Genomic DNA, 25,259 nt, shown 5'->3' with positions numbered 1-25,259 from the left:
AGAGATTGCATGGCAGTGGATGTAGGGTATGGAGGGAGAATGTCACACGACTGCGGCTCATTTGCATGAGTTGTCGCAGGCTTTTAGTCGAAAACTTCCTCCGTTGACGCGTGGGGAGGCAGAGGTCGCTTTAGCCAAAAAATCAACATTGGTTCAAAAGTATCATTGAAACAATTAAACCAAGTTAATGGGATTTTTTAGCTTTAGAAAATATTGTCTTGTGAATTATGAATAAATTTTAATTGGACTTTTGCTGAATAAATCAAATCAATAATAATAATATTTTTTCTTTAACACTCAATTGTCCTAGTTAACCTTTAAGTTATGGTTTGTTATGTTTTCTTTTCTTACTTCTAATATTATTAAACAATTATAATTATAATATTTGCGTCAGTGTGCAAGCTCTGCGCGTGTGGAGTAACGTTAATTTTATGCCATTTCATTTGCCTTCTCTTTCCAAACGTGTGATTTATGCAAAGCAACTCCGAATAAACAAATGCCGCCGGGCAAGGTGTCTCCACACGGTGGATTTATGTGGGCCAACGTGACGGAATAAAAGCCGGCGAGTGAAGGCCACTGGATTTTAAGATTCCATCTATGCATTGCAGCCTTCTCAACAGCATCCGCTACTCCTTTTCGTTACAGAATGCACCTGTACATGGTCCTGATCTCGTGCCTGGTGAGCTCCTCGCACTGCTGGCAGTTCGACGGCGGAGGCCAGCGCAGGGCCAGGAATGCGGCCCGGGGTCCTCCGCCGACGGGCGGCAGGGGATCAGCCGCCCTGCTTGGCTCCCAGCAACAGGACATCCTATACGCCTGTCCGCTCAACTCGATGTGCCAGTGCGCCGGCCTGCCCAACGAGACAAGCACGTTGATTGAGATTAATTGCAACGAGGTGGCCCTTTACAAGTTTCCAGGTAAGCGACCCCGTCTATATGCCACGCCCCTCCCCCATGTATCGCCCGTCAATATGTCCCCTCAGCTTGTCACGCCTTATTTATGTGGCAAATATTTTCATTGCCAGTGGGTCATAAATCGCCTTAACCACAGAGCAGGACACAAGGCCCGCCGCTGGCTCTCTGGCCTTTCTCATTCTCTGTGTCGGGTCGAGTCCTAGTGTTCGTGTTGCTGCCAGCTCGAAAAAAAAGTTAATTTTTTAATGAAGTTTCAAACAGCTTTGTCAAGGCTCACAAATAAAATGAAATTTTACATTTAAGTTTGCCAATTAGTTGTAAAAATAAAGTTGCATTTTATTATATCTTGTTTCGTCCTTTTTGTCCCTCCTTTTCGGTTCCTTTATGAAAAAGTTTCGTAACGATTGCTGCGACGAATTCCCCGCAAATTTTTGGTAGTTTTCATCGAGTTATACTGTTAAGAGAGTAGATTGTTTGGGGTATGTAATAGGGTTATTATACCTAACCCTTAAATAAGAGTTGATCGAGGTATCTACAAAATAGTAATACCTTTCTTAATTATTACTTTTCAGTCGCTCTACTAGCTCAAAGTAATTATAAAGGACTTCATAGTTATAGAGGCAGTACTGTTGGTAGTCATAGTGCTGGGAAACTTTATGAATTTTTATACAATGTTTCTTTTTGACAATTATTTTAGTTGGTATATTTTAGTCGTGAGAAGCATTCGTGGCTGTGCCTCCGCTTTTAAGTAATGAATGAATGGCAAGTTTCCGTAGCTCCATTGTCATTTTCCACTTCCAATGTTGCCCATTGCTGTGGCTTCTCTCCCTGCTCTCTCTCTGTCTCTTTGTGAGTGTGAGTCCTGTGCTGAAAATATTACCATTCCGGCACCCGCGCGCGCCTCTTCGTCGCCTTCTTGGGCAAAGTTGCCCCGCATTTTCAAAAAATAAAAAAATAAAAGAAACAAAATAATAAACAAAGTTGTTGACTGGCAAAACACACAAAAATTGGGCAGACATTGGCAGCAACGGGAATAGAGATGGCGGAGAGGGTGGAGAAGGAGCTAGTACTATTGAAAAGTTTGTCTCTGGCTCGGTGGTTTCCCCCAAGGAGGAAGGGCAGAGAACCGGCAGAAGTGGCCACTCCGCATTGGCAATTTATCCTTCGTTTCTTATGCAAAACTTTGCAATTGCATCTGCAGTGGCTTTTGCTTTAATGAAAAACTTTAAGATATTACGACAAATCGAATTAAAGCGAATAACACGTCGGGAATCCGAATTTGTGTCTCAGACAAAGGACGCCCTTCTTGCCACTTGATATTCAAAATTCTTAAAGTCCAGCAAACACTCGTTTGAGAATATTTTTTAATTTAAATCAAGTTTCTGTATATATATACAATGTTCATTTATATTGGACGACGATGTTGATGGTGATGTCAACGACAACGAATGCATTCGAGCAGCTGAAGAAATGTTGCAGTTGGGAAACTTTTGGCAATTAGCAATTCTAATGCAAGTCCGCTTGCAGAGGGAGCCAGGAGGAGGAGCAGAAAACACTTTGGGTGACAGCCTGGCTAATTGCGTGCCACGCCCCCGCTCCTTTTTCTATTTTCCAACGAATCGACTTCCTGGCTGCCATGTCACCATGTGGTCTAGAAATCCTAAAAGAAATATTCGAACCAAAACTATGCACCTAGAAAACCAGAGGCACGCCAAGAGGAAGTGACAATTGCAACCGGGGACCCAGAGAGTAGTTGAGAATTCATTTTAATCTGTTAAAATTTCGGTGCGTCTCTGGCGTAGACAATATGCCGCAGTGGAATATTTGCTCCTTTAGTGCTCTGAATATGACCGTAATTTAATGTAGAAATTCTATTGTCTGCTGCTCCGTACACGAAATGGGGACACAAAAAATGCTGAGCTACAATTTGGATTTATTTTTAATGTCTCACTATCGGCCTGCTCTCTCGGTCGGAGGCATTTTCGGCAGCAGTGGATGGCAGCATCCTTGCTTCGATTCGGCCGCAATTTTCATGCCCAAACTATTTAGGAGCAGCCGAAAAACGAAAATGAAGGACGACAGTTTGCCCACATGCCGCACGCTTCCTGGACCCTGTTTCGTTCTACTTATTTTTTGGCTATTGCCCAGTGCACGACACCAAAGCCAACTATATGGATATAAATGGCAGCTTCCTGCCCGCACTCCCACTTGGAGGCTGTCTTTGGAGAATGCCTGGACAAAACAATAACTTTTCAGCTGACGTAATCTTCATCAACACACGGACGCACACAGCAGCCAGTAGTCGCTGGAAGTTTCAGGGAGCCTTAGTTATAGGACAGAAATTGTTGAAATGGTTGACTTAAAGTCTAGAAATAGCATACAAAAAGTTGACTTTAGGAAAATTATACTTTTGAAAAAAGGGTTATCCTTATATAACATATATTTTCATTTCAAAATAAATGAAGCTTAGTTCATTAATTTCATAAAATGAAATACAAACATAGAACTTAAATTTTGAAGCCAAGACTTATTTCATTCGAGTCGTTTCAAACGTTTGATGAATTTCCAACAAGTCCGAGACGCTCTGGTGGTCTCGGTCGAATTAATTTTGCATCTGTGTGCTTCCCCTGGCTTCTGCTTCCCACTGACACTTTGTTGTTGCCGTTATATTGTTTTTTCATATCAACGCTGGGGCAAGTTGAATAAACACTTGGAAAGTGACGCAAAACGAGACGAGAACGTTGAACGTTGAACGTGGACGAGCATATAAGCAGCCTGGACTGTGAAGGGGGAGCACGAGCAAGAAACGACTTCGCTGGTCTGCCTCACAGCAAAAGTAAATAAATAAATATGCTTGGCATTTTGTCAGAGAATTGACTTGAGGCCATAAAGTACAAGCCAGCGTATACGGGACGGAACTCCATCCAGGGTCCCTGTGTCCGCTGTGTCCGCTCCCCGAGTTCATTTCAGTTGTTGGACCCTCAGGCACGGGTCTAGAAGTTTATTAACGCCATATGTGTTGTTGTCGTTCTTGGGTTGGTTTGTCCACTCATAACAAAACACTGGCAATAGCAGCTTAGATATGCACACGCCCTCCCTCCTACGCATATATGTACATGTACGTATATTTACGTACTGTACGGTTAGTGGATATATACGGTCTGCCCTGCATGAGGAATGCGCCGGACTTGACCATGTGCTGGCTGCTCGGCTGGGGGAGGCACATTCGTGTCAACAGGGCGTATGATTAATATTGTATTAATATGCGATATGTAATTAAGATGTAAGCTGTTCCGTGCTTATATTACTGCTTCTAGGTGGGCGTACAACGCACGTGGCTGTGTGTGTGTATGGGTGAGCGCAACTCGAACTATGTGTGCACACATTGACATTGGAATAAACAACCATCTAAACGTGTCAGCGATATGATCTTGATCAAACTTAATGTAACTTTATGCATCTAAACTAACAATTTAATATGCGCAACGATATGTCATGCGATATCGGTTGGATACTCTAATTATGAACTGGTTTGATTTCAATAAACTATTAAAACAGAAGCCATGTGAATTTGAGATGTATAAATTTTCAAGTCTTATTATTAAAGCTATTTGAAAAGGTTTATTTTGTGATAAAACTCAACAAAATTCTTTATTTTCGGGTAATTAAAATTTAAATTTTAAGTTTGTTGACATGCTAGCTAGTTAATGTGTTTGTAGCTATAAAAATACACATTAAATCAGAAGTTTGCTTTCTATAATTAACCATAACTCTTAATAGTTCTAAAATTAAGATTACTTAAGGCTCAACTTTAAGATTTATTTGAAATGTCTACGATTTCGTGCCCTAAGCAAATACAAAACTATCAATTCGATGAATACATATTATATTTATTCCCTTTGAGGTAAAATTGCAAGACTAAATTTCAGGGCCGGACACGACTGAGTCTCGATTTTCAACGATCGTTGTTCGTACCCTCGCCTTCCTTTGCAAAGTCTCAACATTTTTGTGTGACTCAGAAGAGCCCCGGGGAGACATCAAAGCCGCAATTAAATTACGATTCGTTGAGCATGTGTTAATTAAACAGGAGCAATGTTGGGGCCGGAGTCCTTGGAGTGCCCGGTGCGAGGGGACGCAGCTCTCAAAGGAATTGGTCACCCAAGGCGACTCTCGCATGGAACTCGGTCTCATGGCAAGCGCACACACAACACACATACACACAATCAGTCGCTCGCCCGGTGGGCTGGGCGAGGGGGGAGCATTTGTTTTAGCCTGATTATGGTAACGGCTGCTGATGTTTCTGCTGGCGACCAAAGGGAATTTCCATGTCATGCTTGTCAACTTAAATTATGGCCTGACCTTACCTTAAGCATTCAGCGAGCGAGTGTGTCGGAATGCCGCCGCCCAACGCCCCCTACTCAGCCCACACCTACCGTCGTCCGCCCACATCCTACACCCCGATCCATCCCATGTCATGGTAAATATTTTTTGGTCGAGTGGCGGGTCCTTCCCGCTCATTCCCTCTCCTTTCACACGCCGCAAAAGTGGAAGAGGAACTGACGTGCAACATGGAAATGCACTTTCCGCTTTTAATTGAAAAATTTCCTCCTTTTCGGTTCGTTTCGCTGTTTTGTGTATTGTCATTTTGGGCTTTTTTAGACGAAAAGCGCAAACGAAGAAAGGAAACTATTTTTGTACAGCCATTTTCATTTTCCCAGCGCATTTCCTATGCATGTGTGTATCCGCATATGTGCACTGCGCATAGATAGCACGGCCGCATTAAAGTCAGTGCGAAATTCGCGACTAAGCCGGGATTGCCAGAGATTGACTCGACCATGAACATTTTGGCAGGAGAACGAAAAAAGTGGAACAAACTTGACTAGAGAGCGAAATAATTAAACATCAATTTGATGAGTTCAAAGCCAAAAAATGCCACAAAAAAATGAAAAAAAAATAATAAACCTGCCAATGAGAAAAAATACCGCTCCAAACAGAAGCTGACCAACAATTGATTGTTTCTTATAAATATTCAATGCGCAAGAGAGTGCAAAAATCAATCGCTCTATGCAGCCAATTTTTTGTGCGCCACGGAACGGAATATTTAATAAGTGAAAATGCTGATTCCTGATGCAACTTTGTTGCGGTTTGACTGGCACAGATCAAACTCGGAAAAAAAAACATGCAAAATGCATAAAAACGTTCAGGGAAGACTATTAAAAATTGTAAATAACAAAGTTCTCATGCTTTTTGCACTGGAAAAATGCTTTTTGTTTTTAGCATAATTGAATAAACTTTGACAGATTGCAGTTAAATCCTAAAAGCAGCTATTAGTCTGAAAAAAAGAAAAATTGTTAACATCGATCGAGGAAAATCTGCAAATGAAAAACAGTTCCAAAAAAAAAAAAAACCTTTTTATATGTGTAAATATTTTAATACAAAGAAATTAAATGAGCTCTTATTCAAGGCTTTTTAGGACTTTCTTTATTTGTTCCTTGTGAAGTCCAATTCCTGGCTATAAGCATTATGTTTTACTGAGCAATCGATTGGCCATTTCCCCTGCAAAATTGTAATAGAAAAACCAAATGGACTACGTTGCGATTCATTGTTATACTCGACCAAGATGTCACGAGCCTCTCTTTTCCATGGATGAAAACTGAAATTTGTTGTTCTTTTTTTTTCGGTCGCTGGCTCCTGCAGGCACTGCTCGTTCGATGCCCGGATCCTGGACCCCATGGCTCGGCCGGAAAACGCGCACAAAAATCGTGAGCGTGGCCTCATCGCCATTGGGGAGTTACCGCGGGCAATGGATTTCTCTAGGCCTGTGCCTGTGCCTTCGACTGTGCTGCTCCTCTGGTGGGTCGGGTCGGTCCGGGTCGGGTCCATTGTCTGATGGCACGCTGATGACCCATTTGCCTTAACGCGCCGGCGATCAAAACTGCCAAAACAAAAGCCATCATCGTTAGACGAGGAATGGCATCTATGTATATAGGGGATGGCCCGGGCATATTCCCTCGTTTATGGTAAACGCTTCGAATGCCGTTTAAAATCAATTTGAATGATGAACTGATGGCCGCCATCGTTGCGAGTCTCTCACTTTGTGGCGCTGTTCCGGATGCTCGAGTCCATCCAACATCTAGTTGGACACGGAGTATAGTTTTCTCGTTTGAATTGGTACCTTAAATGGCTGTATTAATAGTGGCTTATAAAATCTAAGGAATTTTAGGGGATTCAACAAAATCTTATTTTTTAAATTAGCTAATTAAAACCTATTCTTTTCGGTTTCCAGAGTTCATGCACAGCAGTGTGCGCTACATCGAAATGTCCAACACGCACCTGCAAAGCGTCGACGACGAAACCTTCCAGGGACTGCGCCTCAAGACGCTGAAGCTAATCGACAACGAACTGCAGGATATATCCGAGCGGAGCTTCAGGTGAGTGTCATGCGAGTGTGCCGCGTCATGATGGTGACCCAAGCGGCTCACCTGCCGGAGCCATGATGACAGGACAGTTGGCCGGCCTATTTGCATGACCCCTTTTACAGCTGGGCGTGCGGGGATGCGAGGATGTGTGTCTGTGAGTGCTTTGTATATTTTTACAACATAAACCTGCAAGTTGTAAAAAAGGCGTAAAATTAAGTTTAACAAAGCGAGGGCTTGGGGTGGGGCGCGGCTGGGCGCGGTGTTTTCAGCGAAGCACTCAGGCTGAAAATGCAAGCGGGAAATGCAAACTCACACACACGCAGTTGAAAATAAAAAAAAACAGGAGGTAAAGGGAAAATGAGAAACTTTCAAGCGCTATTTGTTTGAGTGTAATTAATCACAAAAAGAGAGAAAGGGAGCAAGATGAGGAGACGGAAAAGGCAATTTAAAACGACTAACACCAAACAGGAAAACTTTAACAGAACAGGTATTATAAATAAAATAATGCTGTTAGTTAGTAAATTTCTCTCTTTAATTTATTTTTTAATTTTTTGTATCGATAGATTTAAGGTTGTCAGTTTCAGTAGGAGAATTTTTTAATTTGAAATAAAGACTCGACTTTTAAAAATATAAATAATTTGTACAGGAAAATTCAATATACAAAATTAGGTTTAACTGATAAACCCACAACAGTAAAACTAAATTTAGAACTCTTCTCAGCTTCTGATTTAAAAACCCCATATTACCCCGTTTATATCACTTATCAACCATTTTCCTGGCTGTCATCGTAAGAGAACTGTCGGTTTTATTTCGTCAGCATTATGCGAATTCGAATATATTATTCGTCAGACATTTGACTGAGGCTGCAACTTCGCTTTTTTCCCCTCCATTTAACTGTTGTGCAGAGGGGAATGGAGAGAGAACCGACCGCATTTTCAGCCTGTGCTGCTTTTTTTTATTGCTCTTCATCTTCTTATATGCTCTTTGTTGCCCTGAAATGAAACGCGAAAATTTTTTAACGAGCACAAAGGATAACCAGAGTTGGGTTCACGCCCCTTAACCGCAGGCTCCCGCCTGCCGACACACTCGTTAAGCTGCTAAAGTTAAATGAATACCCACAGTTAACGGCCAACTGCACACGGCCAAGAAGAATGTGCGGGGCGGAGGCGGCTAAAGATATACAGCTCACACACGATGACATTAAGAATTTAAATCAAACTAATTAATGCTCATAAAGCCGGCAAATGTGGTTAAAATCTGCCCCTTTCTACATATATTTTTTCAAATTTTCCGTTTATACTCAGGCCTCAACGGCCCTTAATCGAAAGGTTTATTTGGCACTTTGAGAAAGAAAAACCTCCTCTAAAAGTTAAGTCATTTGAATTCCTAGTTATGGTCACAAACTCAACTGAAATTGACACTCAATTAAATAAAATGACACAATAAGCGCAAGTATTGATTTCAAAGGGACTTTTACTTTAAAAGAAATATATTATTTTCAAGAAGGAGACAAAGTAAAAGTTTATACTTTGAGATATTAACAACAGAGTCATTTGTCTTCATGTTGGCATGCAAATGTAATGGTGCGGACCTCTTTCAGATTCTGTATTACAGGACCAAAAATCTATATTTTCGTAAAATGAAATCTCACAAAAGACTCAATTTGATATCGGCTATGGACATTTTTAATAAATATTTAAGTACTTACGTGTTTCGGGGTTAGCCTATTAATAATGTATAATGTCACGTTGCTTAAATAAGCAGACATACTTTCTTGCCGTTGTGTGTGAATTTTACTGTGGGTGTCCCTTCAAAGTGGACTGCTAATTTATTTTATGAACTCTGAACTTTCATACACATACCAGAATTATTCCATTAGCAGGTGAAAATATGGGATTGTGATGTATGCAACATACATAGTAGTAAAAGCTTCAACATCATAAATAAAAAAAAGGTTAGATGTCACAGTGTATAGATGTTATAGTGCATTTGTTCATTTGTTCAAGTGTAGTCAGTTGCGGTAGTCTTTTTGATGGCGTACACGCTTCCGCTGCCTTGCCGTACACAAGGAAAAGCGGCAACAACTACCGGTAAGTGGCAACCGAAAGAAACCGAAAGCCGCCAACGAACAAGGGGTATGTGGGGTTCAGAGAGGAGCGGAAATGAGCATAAAGGAGCCACACAAATTCGGTTTTGCGTTTGATTCTTCGTCGCAGAAACAACACAAGTCCGGTACCAAAAACAACACCAACTACATCACGGACTACAAGAGAACGCCGCTTTCCCTGTAGTGGTTGTCGTTGTTGTTAAGGGGCAGGGCGAAACTTGTGGTTTTCATAATTGAGGTCGCTGCCCCAAACTCTGGTTTGTTTTCTCTTTGCAGTTTCCTAAATATGAACATTAGGGTGGACTCTTTGGTGTCTGTTATTTAAGAAAAGGATACAACACCAACACCAGCAGCAACACTTTAAATGTACAAAGACCTTTTTATTTATATTCTGTCTAAAAGAATTTTCATTAAAATGTCTAAAATCTCGACCTAACAAAACTCTTATATTTTAAAGGAAGACGAAAATTATTTATGTAGAAACATTTGAGATCTAGTCTTTTATAGTTATGTCGGACTTGAGATCTTTCTTTTCAATTTGGTTTGTTTTATAATTAAATAGGCACAAATTCCTCTTTTATTTATTGTACTTACTTAGTTAAAATACAAACTAAAATAAACCCATTAAAAGCTCGAACAAGCCTGCAAATTCTGTACTCCACCAGGGTCCACTCTACACTATCCGTGTGTGTATTTGTGCGAGTTTGCGGTGCGGGTGTATAACTATTAATGGGGTCTAGAGAGGATGTGGAAACAGAAATACATACATAGGAGAAGTGGAAGCTGGTGGGAGTCAGGGAACGACTGGCAGCTGGGGTCGCCTGGGTCGCCGTTGCTACGCGTTAATTAAGTTTAATTATTTGTTTTCCGACTTGTGTGTAGGCCATGTCAAAAGGCAGGCAGCACGTCAATTTATATGAGCAGGGGAGCTGGCTGGCAGGAGGGGATGAGACCGGAGCGGAAACTGTTGATAGTTGCCGGCAAAAGTTTTAGTGAAAGTTTTAACCATTATATATTTTTGATAACTTGTGCCCCTGCCGTTCGTGCGGAATGATTTAGATAATAATCGTAAAGGCATATTTTTCACCCTCGCTCTTTCTTCCCTACTCTCGCCACAGCACGATGACACACTCGCTAATGACATTGGATATATCAGGGAACAAGATGCAACAATTGCCCCTGGACGCGTTGCAGCGGTTGCATTCCCTCTCGAGGCTTGTGGCTCAACGGTGAGTATATATTTACTATATTGTGCGAAAATTTTAAGAATATTTTGAGAAAAATTAAATATATAATTAATTACTCTTAACATGATTAACAAGCACACTCTCTATTCCGACAAGAGATTTCAATTCTAATTCTGTATTCCACCAGCAACCACATTACCACCTTGGACGGCAACTGGGATGCACAGCTGGATACCCTCCGGTCCCTGCATCTGTCTGATAACGACATCACAGAGGTGGCGCCGGGCGGCGGAGCTATCGAAGCTATCTCGTCGAACGACAACAGCTCTCAGCCCTCGAGCTTGGCTGCGGTGCAGACGCGCCTGGAGGCCAGCAACTCACTTTACCCACCATCACCCAGTTCCGGAGATCGCTCCTCAGGGGGCGGCCACTTCGAGCAGCTGCAGAAGCTGCTTTGGCTGGACCTGTCGAATAATAGGATCTACCATGTGGCCGCCAACTATCTTCCGCGGTCCCTGGTGACCATGGACTTGTCCAGTAATCTTCTCACGGTGTTTCCGCAGCAGTTGTTTGAGCAACTACCGGAGCTGCGGATAGTCAGCCTGAGGGATAATCTGCTGCGAAGTGTGCAGTGGAAGGAGCTTCAGGTCAAGCCCTTGCGAATGCACCTCGAGCGGCTTGATCTCGGCCAGAACTGCATAGAGAGCCTGGAGTCTGACTACTTTCAGCACAACTACTCGGACGTGCACTTGAGAGCCCTGAACCTGGAGCAGAACTTCGTGACCCAACTGCCGGAGGCAGTATTCAAGGCCGCAGGTATCGCTCACCTTGTGCTGTCCTTTAATGCAATTAGCCGTGTACATCCTGCGGCCTTTGAGGGGCTTACGGAGACCCTGGAGTATTTGGACCTGGAGAGGAACCGCCTCACAACTGTGCCAGTGGCCATATCTGGGCTGCACCGACTGAAGTACCTCTACCTGACGTCCAATCAAATCAGCCAGCTAAACAATCTTCCCTCGTACACGGAGAACCTGCGGGTACTTAGCTTGAGTGGCAACAACTTCACCATGATCCCCGTACTCGGTCTGAAAAACTACACACAGCTTTCCTACCTAAACATGGGTTATAACTCAATTTCGGACATACCGGAGGGCATTTTTGCCGTGGACTCGTGGGGCAGCAATCTGCAAACCATACTGCTGCGCAATAATAAGATAACCCACCTGCATCTGGGATCCTTTGCGGGACTGGACGAGATTCAGGAAATCAGCCTGAGCTTCAACGACATCACCATTCACCATCCCCTGGTGTTTGAGAACGTCTCGAGGACCCTGAAGATCCTTGAGCTCTCGTTCGCAGTCTTTCCGGCCAGAAGCCTGGAGAGTCTGGACCCACTCGACGCCCTGTTACCACTTTCCCAGCTGATTTGGCTGGGACTGGACAACAACAACTTGAAGCAGATCTCCAATGAATCCTTTGCCCAGATGCGAGAACTGAGCTACATTAATCTGAGCTTCAACCAGCTAAAGACACTGCCTCGAGGACTGTTTCAGCCCGGTGTTCACAGCCACCTGGTGGAAATCGATTTGTCCTACAATGCTCTGGAGCGCCTGGAGGCGCAAACATTTAACAACCTGGGGGACTTGCAAACACTAAACATTCAGTCTAACCGCCTGAGGACCATAGCCCGGCATGCCTTTCACAACTTGGAGTTCCTGCGCTACCTTGACCTGTCCCACAACAGGCTGGTCAACATCTCCCATGGGGCCTTTACGGTGCTGCCCAATCTGGCAGCCTTGGACCTTATGCACAATCAGCTGTGTACCCTGTCCCTGAAGTCCTTTCACTACGTTTCGAATACCACGACTCCGCTGCGCCTCAATGTGAGCCACAATCATATATCCAGCTTCGACGATGAACTGAGCAGTTACATGTACATCTACCAGCTGGACATCAGCCACAATCACGTGACCAAGTCAGATAGCTTTACGAACCTGGCGAACACGCTGCGGTTCCTTAACCTGGCCCACAACTTCCTAGGGGCTCTGCAGAGCCATGCCTTCGGGGACCTGGAGTTCCTGGAGATCCTGAACCTCGCCCACAACAATCTCACCTCTCTGAGGCGTCGCAGCTTCCAGGGACTGAACAGCTTGCAGGAACTAGACCTAAGTCACAACCAGCTGGACCAGCTGCAAGTGGAGCAGTTCTCAAATCTGAGAAAGCTCCGGATTCTCCGGATCAATTCTAATCGCCTCAAGGCCCTGCCCCGAGAGGTGTTTATGAACACCCGACTGGAGTTCCTGGATATTGCCGACAATCAGTTGAGCGTGTGGCCAGTGCCAGCCTTCACGGACATCGGATTCACCCTGCGCTCCATCCAGATGTCGCGCAACAATCTGGAGTACTTGGACGCCTCGATGTTCATCAACTCGCAGTTCCTGTACGACATCAGTCTGGCCCGCAACCGCATCACTATTCTGCCGGACAACACATTCAGCTTCCTGAATAATCTGACCAACCTGGACCTGTCACAGAATCCCCTGGTGACGACAAACCTGCGGGAGGTGTTCGTGCACACGCCCCGCCTCAGAAAGCTGAGCCTGCACCACATGGGCTTGTATGTTCTGCCGCCACTGAAGCTGCCCCTCCTGTCCTACCTGGACGTGAGTGGCAACTACCTTCAGGAGCTGTCACCACTAGGTTCACTGCGCCATCTGCGTCACGTCAATGTTTCGCACAACAAGCTGACGAACGCCAGCTGTGCAGCAGAGCACTTGCCGCCCTCCGTTCGAGTCCTTGACCTCGCCCACAACCCCCTGCGCCGCATAACCCTTCACGACCTGGCGAGTTTGCGACACCTGGCCGAGCTGAATATTCTGGACGTGAAGGTGGCCAACCCTCAGGCGTTCTCCAAGCTTCGATCGCTGAGGAGCCTTCACGCCAGTTCCCATGCCAACCTCGGCGAAATCGTCGCCCGGATTCCGGGCCTGCAGCAGCTGAAGGTGCACTGCCTGGAGCCGAATATCGGTCCACAGCTGCTGGCCAAGCTGGTCAACAACACCAAACTCCGGTTGCTGGAGCTCTATGGCAGCAATGTGCAGACCATAGCGCCCGACGTCTTCTCGGGACTCTCGCGCAACCTGCGACTGCAGGTAAAAATCTCACACACCCGCATCTCCGACCTGCCGCCGGGCATCTTCTACGACCTTCGCGAGATACCGCATCTGTCCATCGACATCTCGCATAATCGCATCAACGCCCTGGCAGCGGATAGCTTCTACCCGAACAAGAGCTACTGGGACGCGGTGGGAACGCGCAGTATAATGGGCGGACTCATCACCTCGCACAACCCACTGGAGTGCGAGTGCGGACTGGTGTGGTTCGGCCACTGGTTGCGCCGGTGGCTGAGGGAGTCCGCTCAGATCAAGGTCATCCAGAAGGACGACCTCAAGCGCATGGTTCAGGTGAGCTCAACCCCCTCTTGTAACGACCGTGGGCAGTTGTTCCAGTCTAGGGGGGCGCACGCGTTTTGACCCGGCTGGGGCTCGTCGGCTATATGGGTGGTATTCTTGCCCTCCTAGGCTTCGCCCCATGTTCGAATAATAATCTTTTACATTATGCGTGCTACGACGAAAAAATTTACGGAACCAAACACTAACACATACACTGGGAAAAATTACTGGTAACTACATTCATCGGTATTTTGGCTCACTCCTGGTGGAATTGGAGTGGCTTCACCCTCCCTTCCTTGGCCATCGCTCTCCAGCTCTCGTCCGATGGCCCCTTTTCAAAACCTATCTAAGGCATCCCCAAGGAGAATCAGCTAGCTGAAGGCAAACCAAAGAAAAATTAAAACATTATAAAATTTATTTCCTTAAAAGTAAACATTTAAATTGAATTTTGAATATTAAGATTTTAAAAGACATCTGCTGCAAAATTTTCTTTTAAATTAAAAATCTTAAAACTTAGGCGGTATAGTATTACTTGAGCAACAAAAAAAGTACCTAAAAAAAAATATTTTCTCTTATTTGCCTGCATTAGTTTCTGGGCTTAAAATCGACAAAATTAAATTAATTAAAAAAACTTCAGCGACCCTAACATCAAAATGGCATCGAGAGTTAGCCAAATTTTCTCTGCGCAGAGAAGAAAATAGACGGGACCGAGGGACATACAGAGGAGCTAAGTTGTGTATTAGTTATTTTATTCTTTTTTGTATAGGTTACGCTTTCATTATTTTCTTTAAAAAAAAAAAATGGGACCTTTAACTCTCGGTCAGGTTTTGGTTGATTTGAAAACACACCTGTATTTCACTCACCCTTTTTGTAACTCCAGCGAAGAAAGCGCTTTCCCGCGTAGATGTGATGGGGAGGCTGTGTGGAACGAATATTATTTAAACCCTGCCGAAAATCTCACCCTGCATATTCTTTTTTTTTTTATTATTTAATCTCAACACTCTCCCTATGTCACCGGCCTATCTTTTTTCCCTCTTGGCTCCCCACTAAAACTTACACAAAAAAACATATAAGTACGCCAAAAAAATAAAATAAAATTAAATTAATTCTGCAAATTCGCCAGCTTTTACTGCATCTCGCCGACGATATGGGTTCGGCTGATCGCGGAACTAATTTTCCCTTCTGCTTTCCCTCTCACTGCTTACTGCATTGCAACAACAACCATCGGCTCAAAGAAAAAATCACAAAAGCAGCGGTTACTCCGCCTATGCCAAATTTGGCTGATGCTTTGGTGGCAAGAGGGGGTGACGTTATCGGCTCCTCCGCTTTGCGGAGATCAACGGTGAACTGTGCTCCTCCGCCTTGCTTAGATCAGCGGCGCTTCGGTGGCAAGAAGGGGGGGTGAAACTGTCCGCTCCTCCGCTTTGCTGACGCTCTTCTCCCGCGCTTGGATGGAACCGCTATTGGCGGTCTTCTCTCTGTCTGCTTCCCCCGCTGCGCCCTCGCCTTGGCGCTTCGCGCTGCCCAATATTGGCGCCGAGGAAATTGACCGCTTCCGAGATTCCTAAGCGATAAAAACTTAGGACACAGCTTTTTTTTTTAAAACCACTTATTCACTCTCACCGTGAGTCGATTCCAACTCCAATAGGGGTCCAATATGAATTCACAAAAATAAAAAAGATTCTCTTCACCAACAAAAATGAAATTTAAAGCTCGATCTGCAGAGCTGCGGCCGATCTGATTAATGACACCGCCAGAATCAATTTGGCCGCCCGTCGCGCCCTCACGACAGCGGGAACCTCCGATCGCCTCCCGAAGATGCACCCCTTCGGGTGAAAGACGAGAGATTGACCCAGCTAATTTCTCTTAACCATTTCACTTCCATCCCAAGACCTTCTCGGATTTGCCGACAGATGGCACTGTACCGTACGCCCTTATCCGCAAATTTGCCTCTGACACCTAGGCGGCGCCACCGAACCTCGTAACCAAGCGTTACAAAATGCCCCCCGCCAAAGATCAGACTTGGGGTAAAGCGAACAAGTCTGATCCCAACTAAGCTTGGGTCTGCTACTGCTTAAGGTCCTTCGCGTGGTAACGCCCAACTGAGCGTCCTTGGAGGTCCTCCACTTCATAACAGGCGCTGCCGACCTTCTTGCGGATCCTAGCCTTCACATAGGCTGGGCCTAACTTGGAACTATATCCGGCCTGAAAGTTACTTTGTTTGAAATTTCTCCGAAATACTTCCTGGCCAATAGCATATGAGACCTCCCTCGACCTCAAATTGTAGTTTCTTTCATTTTTTTCTCTCTGCTTTCCCATTACTTCCAGAGCCTTGATTCGCACCAACTCTAAAGAATCCGGCTTGGAAAGCCCAATGGATCTGTCTTCCAATAGTTGGAGAGCCCTTAGCAACTTGTAATTTGCACCAGATGCCACATACTGCTGGCCGAATACCATATAGTATGGCGATGTGCCTAGGCTTGCATGGACAGCCGTTCGCAGGGCACAAGCAATGCTGCTGAGTTCCTCATCCCAATTTTTTTGATCCGCCCTCACATATGAACGGATTGCGGCCACCACTGAGCGATTGACTCGCTCGGATGCATTTGCCTGTGGTGAATACACAGCAGTGAGCGTGTGCGAAATTTTATAATCGCTAAGGAATTTTTGGAAGTGGTCTGATTTGAATTGGGATCCATTGTCCGAGACTATGGTTTCCGGGAAGCCAAAGGTGTGGAAAAGTTCCTGTTGCAAGTACTTGATCACTAAGTCCGCAGTTAACTTTTTCACTGGTTTCAAAAACACGAACTTGGAGTAGTGATCAAGCACTATAAATATTCCCACATTTCCGCTTCTCGAACGCGGATAAGGTCCTAGAAAGTCCACATACAGTCTCTGGAAAAACCTTTGAGACTCTGGGGCTGCCCCCATTGGCGGTCTTTGCACGCAAGTTGGAGCTTTCGTTGCCTTGCACATATCGCATGCGAGGACGTGTTCTTTCACATCCTTGACTAGACTTGGCCAATAATAAAAACGCCTTACGCGCTCTAGCGTTTTGTGAATGCCCCCATGCGAAGCTAGAGGACTCTCATGCGCCTCCGCTAACACTTCGGGTATTAGCTCTCGCGGAATCCAAAGTTTCCACCCATAATTGTCATGGAGCACCTCGCCTGTTGCATGCTCGCATCTCTTGTACAGCCGGCCATCCACAACCTTAAGATCCGGCAGACTGTCTTTGTTGGATTCAACTTGGTGCGCCATAGCCGCATACTCAGCTGACTTAAAAGCTTCAGCTTCCAAATCGATCCCCGAACTAGTATCTACAGCCGCCAAATCTTCCTCATTGACCCTGGAGAGGGCATCTGGTACCACATTAAGTCGCCCACTACGATGCTCAATTTTAAATTTGAAACCTTGCAGCTTCAAGGCCCACCGCGCCAATCGGGAATTCAAGTCCGTTTGGGACATAAGCCACTTGAGCGATGCGTGATCCGTGATCACAGTGAACTCATGCCCTTCCACATAGGCTCTAAAGCGGTTTATGCAAACTATTGCCGCCAAGCACTCTTGCTCCGTCACCGAATAATTTCTCTGGGCCTTGTTGAGTTTTTTAGACACAAAAGCAATGGGAAACTCATCACCTTCTGGAGTCTTTTGTACCAAAACACCCCCAACTCCAGTTTTACTGGCATCACAATGGATGTAGAAAGGCTGGCCAAAATCGGGACTGCGCAATACTGGTGCCGCGCACAGCATATTTTTCAAATTCTCGAACGCTTTTCTTCCCTCCGGAGTCATTACAAACTTGCATCTGGGCTTTAACAAATCTGTGAGTGGCGAGGCTACCGAAGCAAAATTGCTAATAAACTTCCTGTACCACCCCACCATCCCGAGAAATCTCCGAAGAGCTTTCAAAGAATTAGGAATTGGAAAATCGGTCATAGCCGAAATCTTTTCCGGATCTGTTCGAATGACCCCTTCTCCAACAATGTGACCTAGATATTTAACTGAACGCATGCAGAATTTACTCTTTTCCACGTTCAAAGTCAGACCCGCCATTTTGATGTATTTAGCTACTTTCCTCAAGACATTTAGATGCGAATCAAAACTATCCGAGACTATTAGAAGATCGTCTAAATATACGAATACTTCATTTCTCAGATCCGCCGGTATCACTTTGTCCATAAGTCGAGTCATAGTTTGCGATGCGTTGGTGAGCCCAAATGGCATGACCTTATATTGATATAACGGCTTGCCTGGAACGGTGAACGCCGTTTTGTCACGAGATTCTGGATCCAAAGGTATCTGCCAGTATGCATCCTTAAGATCCAAACTCGAGATAAACATTGCCCTAGGCAACCTACTCAAAATTCCGTCTATCTGAGGCAACGGATACGCATCCTTCTTTGTAAAAGCATTGACTTTTCGACTGTCTAAGCAAAGCCTTACTTTGCCTGGTTTCTGGACAAGCACTACTGGAGAAGACCATGCACTCTCGGATTCCTCGATAACTCCTAGTTTCAACATTCGATCTACCTCCGCATATAAGAGTTTTTCCACTGCCGGAGATACAGGAAAGTGCCGCTGCTTTACGGGCTTAGCATCGCCTACATCTATTTCATGCGACAACAACGAAGTCTTCCCTAAACCGGAAATAGCAAATGACGGGAATTCCCCGACAACTTTGTGCAACTGCTCCTTCTGGCTTGCAGACAAATCATGCGATTCGGAATTTATTTCGGCAACTTGCATTTCTGGTGGTAGGAGATTAAATTTGGACCAGAAATCGATTCCTAAATACATGTCCTGGCTTAGAGAAGGTATTATGAAGAACTCTAACTCCTTAACATCTGACTCGTAGATAACAGGGGTTTTTAATCGCCCAATGACCTCTTGCCGGCCGCCGTCCGCAGTATGCGCAATAGACATGCCCCGTTTGAATGGAATTCGCTTGCTTATAATTTCTTTAGCTAAATTCCCACCCACTACGCTCATGGCTGCCCCTGTATCTAGTAATCCAAGAACGTCTCGATCTAGAATTTTCACCTCCGCATAAGGCCGTTTGTCGGTCTTTTTGTATCGAATTGCGTTTATAGTTTTGGCTGCTTTCCAAAACGCTCTCATTCTTTCGGAGTTTCTTGAGGCAGCTTTCGGATGGACTAAGGAATTTGAACTAATTATAGCCTTGCTAGAAACTACCTTACTCCTAATAGGACTACATTCGACAAATATATTATTGTGTATTTTAGAACCTATATCTACTGGTTGTCGTCTCGATTCGACTGAGGGCGACGAACACGCATCAGCTGACGAGGCTGTGTGTTCGCCATGGAGTTTTTTTGTTGGCATTTCCCGCAAGATGGCTTATAAGTATTAGGAGCACCACAACCATAGCAGAATATTTTCCGCTTGCCTCCGCAGTCCTGGTAGCGGTGACCTTCTTTGCGACAGTTCCAACAAACTAGAGCCAACGCCTCTATTTCATCTCCCTCTAATTCGCCCTCGGAAAATTCTTCCGCATCTTCCACTAGGTGATCCTCAACTATTTCTGCAACTTGCTTGCGAGCCGGCCCGTTCTGTTGATACCCCAAACTTCGCTTCCTTTCCTCATGATACTCTTCTCGGCGTCTACACATTTCTCTAAGTTCCGCCACAGAATCTATCTTGAAATTTAGAAGCTGGTATCTAGTCTCGGGTCTGAGATTTCTCCGCAAGATATCCACTAATCTCTTTTCCGACAGAGGGGCTTCCAAGTGGTCCATCAGCTGAGCAATGGCCTCGTAGAAACAATCGAAACTTTCTTTGTCCCGCTGTTTCCGATCCTTTATGGCCTCCTCTATGTCACCCTCTGTCCGCGTGTCTTTGAACTGCTTCCTCAAAGCCTGACAAAGTAAATCCCACCGCATGTTTCGAGAAGCCTTGTGGAACCTCCAGTAGAACTCCCTCGCTTTACCATCAAATAAAATGCTGGCATTGCTACATAATATCGGGAAGTTGCCCTCTAAAGTCTGGTGTGTCTTGGTTTCGACCCTGTAAATAAAATGGTCCACCGGAATGCTTCCTGGGCTGCCATCAAAACGTAGTTTCCAGCCATTTATAATTTGGACTACTTTGTCTGGTCTTTGCGACAGATCAGATGATTGGCTTCTGGGGGTATGTCTTTCCTCAGGCTGGAATTCTTGGGGAATATTAAAATCTGACGAATATTGGTCCTGCCCCAATGGAACTGGAGTCGTGTTTCGCCCTAACGAGAGAGTTTGAAATTGAGCTGCCACATTCGACTGAATTAACTGAGCCATGTGTCCAGATAACTGTGCCATCATTTCATTCTGCATTGATTTCACAGCTTCCGTGATCATTGCTCCTACCGCTTCAGTAGAAATCGATGCTACCGCTTCACTTCCGCTTCCGTCTCCAGAATTCTTAGCTGAAGCGCCAGCCTTGCTTACCGAAGTTTGCTTCGGACCCTGCGATCCCGAACTAGCAGGTACAACCTCAAAACAAGCTGTGTTGCAAGATGGGCATTTCCCATGCTTCTTTGAGTAAGCTGAAAGACATGATTTGTGGTATTCCTGTTTGCATTTGGTTTTGAAAATGCCTTCTTGCCCTAACTCTTTGCCGCACAATGTGCAGTTAATCGGAGTAGCTACTGCTCCCTCCATTTCAGCAAACTACCTGTCGAATCGGTCTCTAATTTAAACAACTTCGCTAAATTCCAATCCTAGCAAACCCTTAGAAAACGACAATAAATAAATATTTATACAAATAATAAATAAAATAAATAGATAAATAAATGTATAATAAATAATGAATAATATATAATAATAAATCGGCAATATATAGTATGTAATGAATAATAAATAAGATAATAACATAAAATCATAAAGAATACCAAAAACTTTGTAAACACAAATTTTGTAAACAAACGCAGCAAACGAAAACGAATTAAAAACATTTATTTGCCTTCAAGCATAGCTTCCTCCCTAGTTCAAACCTTATCATGTATTTACCAGACAAATGTGAGACGAGTGCAACAGAAAAAAAACAAAGAAGACAAAAAAACAAAAACAATGCATCTGCTAATTAGCTCTGCACTGCTTAAGACCAAGCAAACGCTAATCAGTTTTTTGTCAATTATGTCTTTCTCCTCTGCACCCTCTCCTATTGCTACCGAGCATATTGCTTTGTCCATCAACCGTGGCCAGACGACTTCTTCTAAAAGATATTCGTCTGTATTTCCATGCGCCTAATAGACAAATTGTGCCCTGATTATTTTTTTGGATACTAAAAGATTTTCGCCAAGACTTGCTGACCGTGGCCAGGGAATAAACTACTGATAGTTTTAATCCCTGTATATCCTATTCGACCATAAGCCTTAACTACCGACCTCTCAACTGTAGGGTATCGAGTCACCTGCTACTAATTACTCCTAAGCCGTGGCCGGATGATCGCTGCTGGCAGGTTGATCAACCGTATTTCCTATGCGGCTAATTAATAATTGAAGCTGGCTAATGAGATCGACTACCTTTCGCTGCATATACTGAAGCAACCGTGGCTTGCAGCCAGCCATACAAACGTATCTGTCTCTAAAGCCCACTCCAGTACTTATGCCACTGGAAGGTAATCGAAGTTGTTGAATGTGTATTAATGTGCTTTTGTAGACCGCATCTGGATGCAGCTCTAACGAAAATATTTGGCCTCATGCGTTGGGCGCCAGAAAATATTATTATTCTTAATTTAAAAACATTATAATAAATTATAAATGTAACGACCGTGGGCAGTTGTTCCAGTCTAGGGGGGCGCACGCGTTTTGACCCGGCTGGGGCTCGTCGGCTATATGGGTGGTATTCTTGCCCTCCTAGGCTTCGCCCCATGTTCGAATAATAATCTTTTACATTATGCGTGCTACGACGAAAAAATTTACGGAACCAAACACTAACACATACACTGGGAAAAATTACTGGTAACTACATTCATCGGTATTTTGGCTCACTCCTGGTGGAATTGGAGTGGCTTCACCCTCCCTTCCTTGGCCATCGCTCTCCAGCTCTCGTCCGATGGCCCCTTTTCAAAACCTATCTAAGGCATCCCCAAGGAGAATCAGCTAGCTGAAGGCAAACCAAAGAAAAATTAAAACATTATAAAATTTATTTCCTTAAAAGTAAACATTTAAATTGAATTTTGAATATTAAGATTTTAAAAGACATCTGCTGCAAAATTTTCTTTTAAATTAAAAATCTTAAAACTTAGGCGGTATAGTATTACTTGAGCAACAAAAAAAGTACCTAAAAAAAAATATTTTCTCTTATTTGCCTGCATTAGTTTCTGGGCTTAAAATCGACAAAATTAAATTAATTAAAAAAACTTCAGCGACCCTAACATCAAAATGGCATCGAGAGTTAGCCAAATTTTCTCTGCGCAGAGAAGAAAATAGACGGGACCGAGGGACATACAGAGGAGCTAAGTTGTGTATTAGTTATTTTATTCTTTTTTGTATAGGTTACGCTTTCATTATTTTCTTTAAAAAAAAAAAATGGGACCTTTAACTCTCGGTCAGGTTTTGGTTGATTTGAAAACACACCTGTATTTCACTCACCCTTTTTGTAACTCCAGCGAAGAAAGCGCTTTCCCGCGTAGATGTGATGGGGAGGCTGTGTGGAACGAATATTATTTAAACCCTGCCGAAAATCTCACCCTGCATATTCTTTTTTTTTTTATTATTTAATCTCAACACTCTCCCTATGTCACCGGCCTATCTTTTTTCCCTCTTGGCTCCCCACTAAAACTTACACAAAAAAACATATAAGTACGCCAAAAAAATAAAATAAAATTAAATTAATTCTGCAAATTCGCCAGCTTTTACTGCATCTCGCCGACGATATGGGTTCGGCTGATCGCGGAACTAATTTTCCCTTCTGCTTTCCCTCTCACTGCTTACTGCATTGCAACAACAACCATCGGCTCAAAGAAAAAATCACAAAAGCAGCGGTTACTCCGCCTATGCCAAATTTGGCTGATGCTTTGGTGGCAAGAGGGGGTGACGTTATCGGCTCCTCCGCTTTGCGGAGATCAACGGTGAACTGTGCTCCTCCGCCTTGCTTAGATCAGCGGCGCTTCGGTGGCAAGAAGGGGGGGTGAAACTGTCCGCTCCTCCGCTTTGCTGACGCTCTTCTCCCGCGCTTGGATGGAACCGCTATTGGCGGTCTTCTCTCTGTCTGCTTCCCCCGCTGCGCCCTCGCCTTGGCGCTTCGCGCTGCCCAATATTGGCGCCGAGGAAATTGACCGCTTCCGAGATTCCTAAGCGATAAAAACTTAGGACACAGCTTTTTTTTTTAAACCACTTATTCACTCTCACCGTGAGTCGATTCCAACTCCAATAGGGGTCCAATATGAATTCACAAAAATAAAAAAGATTCTCTTCACCAACAAAAATGAAATTTAAAGCTCGATCTGCAGAGCTGCGGCCGATCTGATTAATGACACCGCCAGAATCAATTTGGCCGCCCGTCGCGCCCTCACGACAGCGGGAACCTCCGATCGCCTCCCGAAGATGCACCCCTTCGGGTGAAAGACGAGAGATTGACCCAGCTAATTTCTCTTAACCATTTCACTTCCATCCCAAGACCTTCTCGGATTTGCCGACAGATGGCACTGTACCGTACGCCCTTATCCGCAAATTTGCCTCTGACACCTAGGCGGCGCCACCGAACCTCGTAACCAAGCGTTACACTCTCTCTGGCTTAACTTAAAACTCTTTAAAATATTTACAATCTTTGATTTGATTTCTCGGAAAAAGTTACCCCTATCGATTGCCGATATGCGCGTAAGCTTTTATAAATTTTTATTTTTCGAACCTTTCAATTTACTTTCGTCCATTTCATTTTCTTTTCTATTTATAAAACATTTCACGGAAATAATCAAATTTTTTGTAACTTCCTCAGCGCGCCCGTGCCAACACTTGCCACGACCCGACGTCGGGTCGACACCTGCCCATCCTGGAGATCTTTCCGGAGGACCTCCTTTGCCAGGCGAGCGCGTTGAGCAGTTCGGGCCAGCGGATCTTCCTGCTGTCCTTCGCCATGGCCCTGCTGATGCCCGTTGTGATGACCACGATGACCCTCTGATGTTGGCCCTGTTGGCCGGCGAAGTAAGTTGTGCCTGGCACGCAAAACGGAACTCTGCTCTGGGGCTAACTGCTGAAGATACTCCACTGTCTGTTTTTTGTATGATATGTACATATATAAATAATACCAACCTTACACTAATCGGTAGCTACGAATTTTTGGGATTTAGCTAATTGTGAGAGGCGGCCCCGTAACAATAAAGATAAAGTTAGTTGAATGACAAGCAAATCGGTTTATGTCCACTCGTAACTTGTAAGTTTTATATACATACATTGAATATATATTTAAGTAGAGGGACAGGTCATGCGGTGGGCAGGGATTTCACCTACGATATCCCCCAAAGATCATTCAAAAAACTCGCAAAGCATGACGAACATTCTCCTGGTTCCCCTGTCCCATTGCATGATAGCATGTCTTGGCCAACATTTAACGTAATTAATACAATTGATTACACACACTGAACCATACACACACCAGCGAACATATGATGATTCCTAATACACACCACACACATTTAGAGTCTAGCAAACCAACACTTTCGCATATCCATAGATCAGTCTAGGGAAGTAAGATCTTAATAATAATTTTTAAAAAAAGAAGAGTTGGCCAGCGAGACTAGTGTTTTATTTTGCTATCATTTTCCACTTAGACAAGGCCAATAAGTACGTTAAATATAAATATACCTATTAATAAAATCAGATATATACACTAATAATATGAGCAATTATGGGATAGCAATTATCAATTGGTTTTTAAACAAGAGTAGCGAACATTGCACAACTAACAGCAAATCTAGGAAACAGTTCGTAACTTTGCGGGCACTCAATTTTTAAACAAACACACACGCAGACATATATAAGTACATATCAGTTTGGCAAAAATAAAACGTAAAATAATGAAAAACATAATCGTGTCATACGCAGAGAGGGGGGAATACACAACTCTAAGCAATTTAACTGAGGGGAATAAATTACACAATAAAAACGTCCCTGTTTTTTCGTTCATTACTCGCCATTTCATTCGAATTTTTGTATTTACCCCTTATATTCTTTCGGT

At 44.1% G+C, this 25,259-nt stretch overlaps 1 protein-coding gene across 2 annotated transcripts; it reads left to right on the top strand.

Annotated features, from left to right (window-relative positions):
• Positions 1-552: 552 nt before the first annotated feature.
• Positions 553-25,259, top strand: LOC108083960 (chaoptin). 2 transcript variants are annotated; one of them, XM_041775966.2, is made up of 5 exons: positions 553-917; positions 7,201-7,345; positions 10,559-10,669; positions 10,815-14,091; positions 24,021-25,259. In XM_041775966.2, the coding sequence occupies exons 1-5, from the start codon at positions 647-649 to the stop codon at positions 24,201-24,203; spliced, it is 3,987 nt and encodes a 1,328-aa protein (XP_041631900.1). In that variant the 5' UTR covers positions 553-646; the 3' UTR covers positions 24,204-25,259. The 2 variants fall into 2 exon arrangements, with proteins under 2 accessions (XP_041631900.1, XP_070145284.1); XM_070289183.1 differs by lacking the exon at positions 553-917 and adding an exon at positions 23,876-23,902 and having other exon boundaries at positions 7,215-7,345.

The sequence above is a fragment of the Drosophila kikkawai genome, chromosome 2L, assembly GCF_030179895.1.
Source record: "Drosophila kikkawai strain 14028-0561.14 chromosome 2L, DkikHiC1v2, whole genome shotgun sequence".
Lineage (NCBI taxonomy): Eukaryota > Metazoa > Arthropoda > Insecta > Diptera > Drosophilidae > Drosophila > Drosophila kikkawai.
Note: the sequence above shows the minus strand (reverse complement) of the source record. Positions and strands in the feature narration are given on the sequence as shown.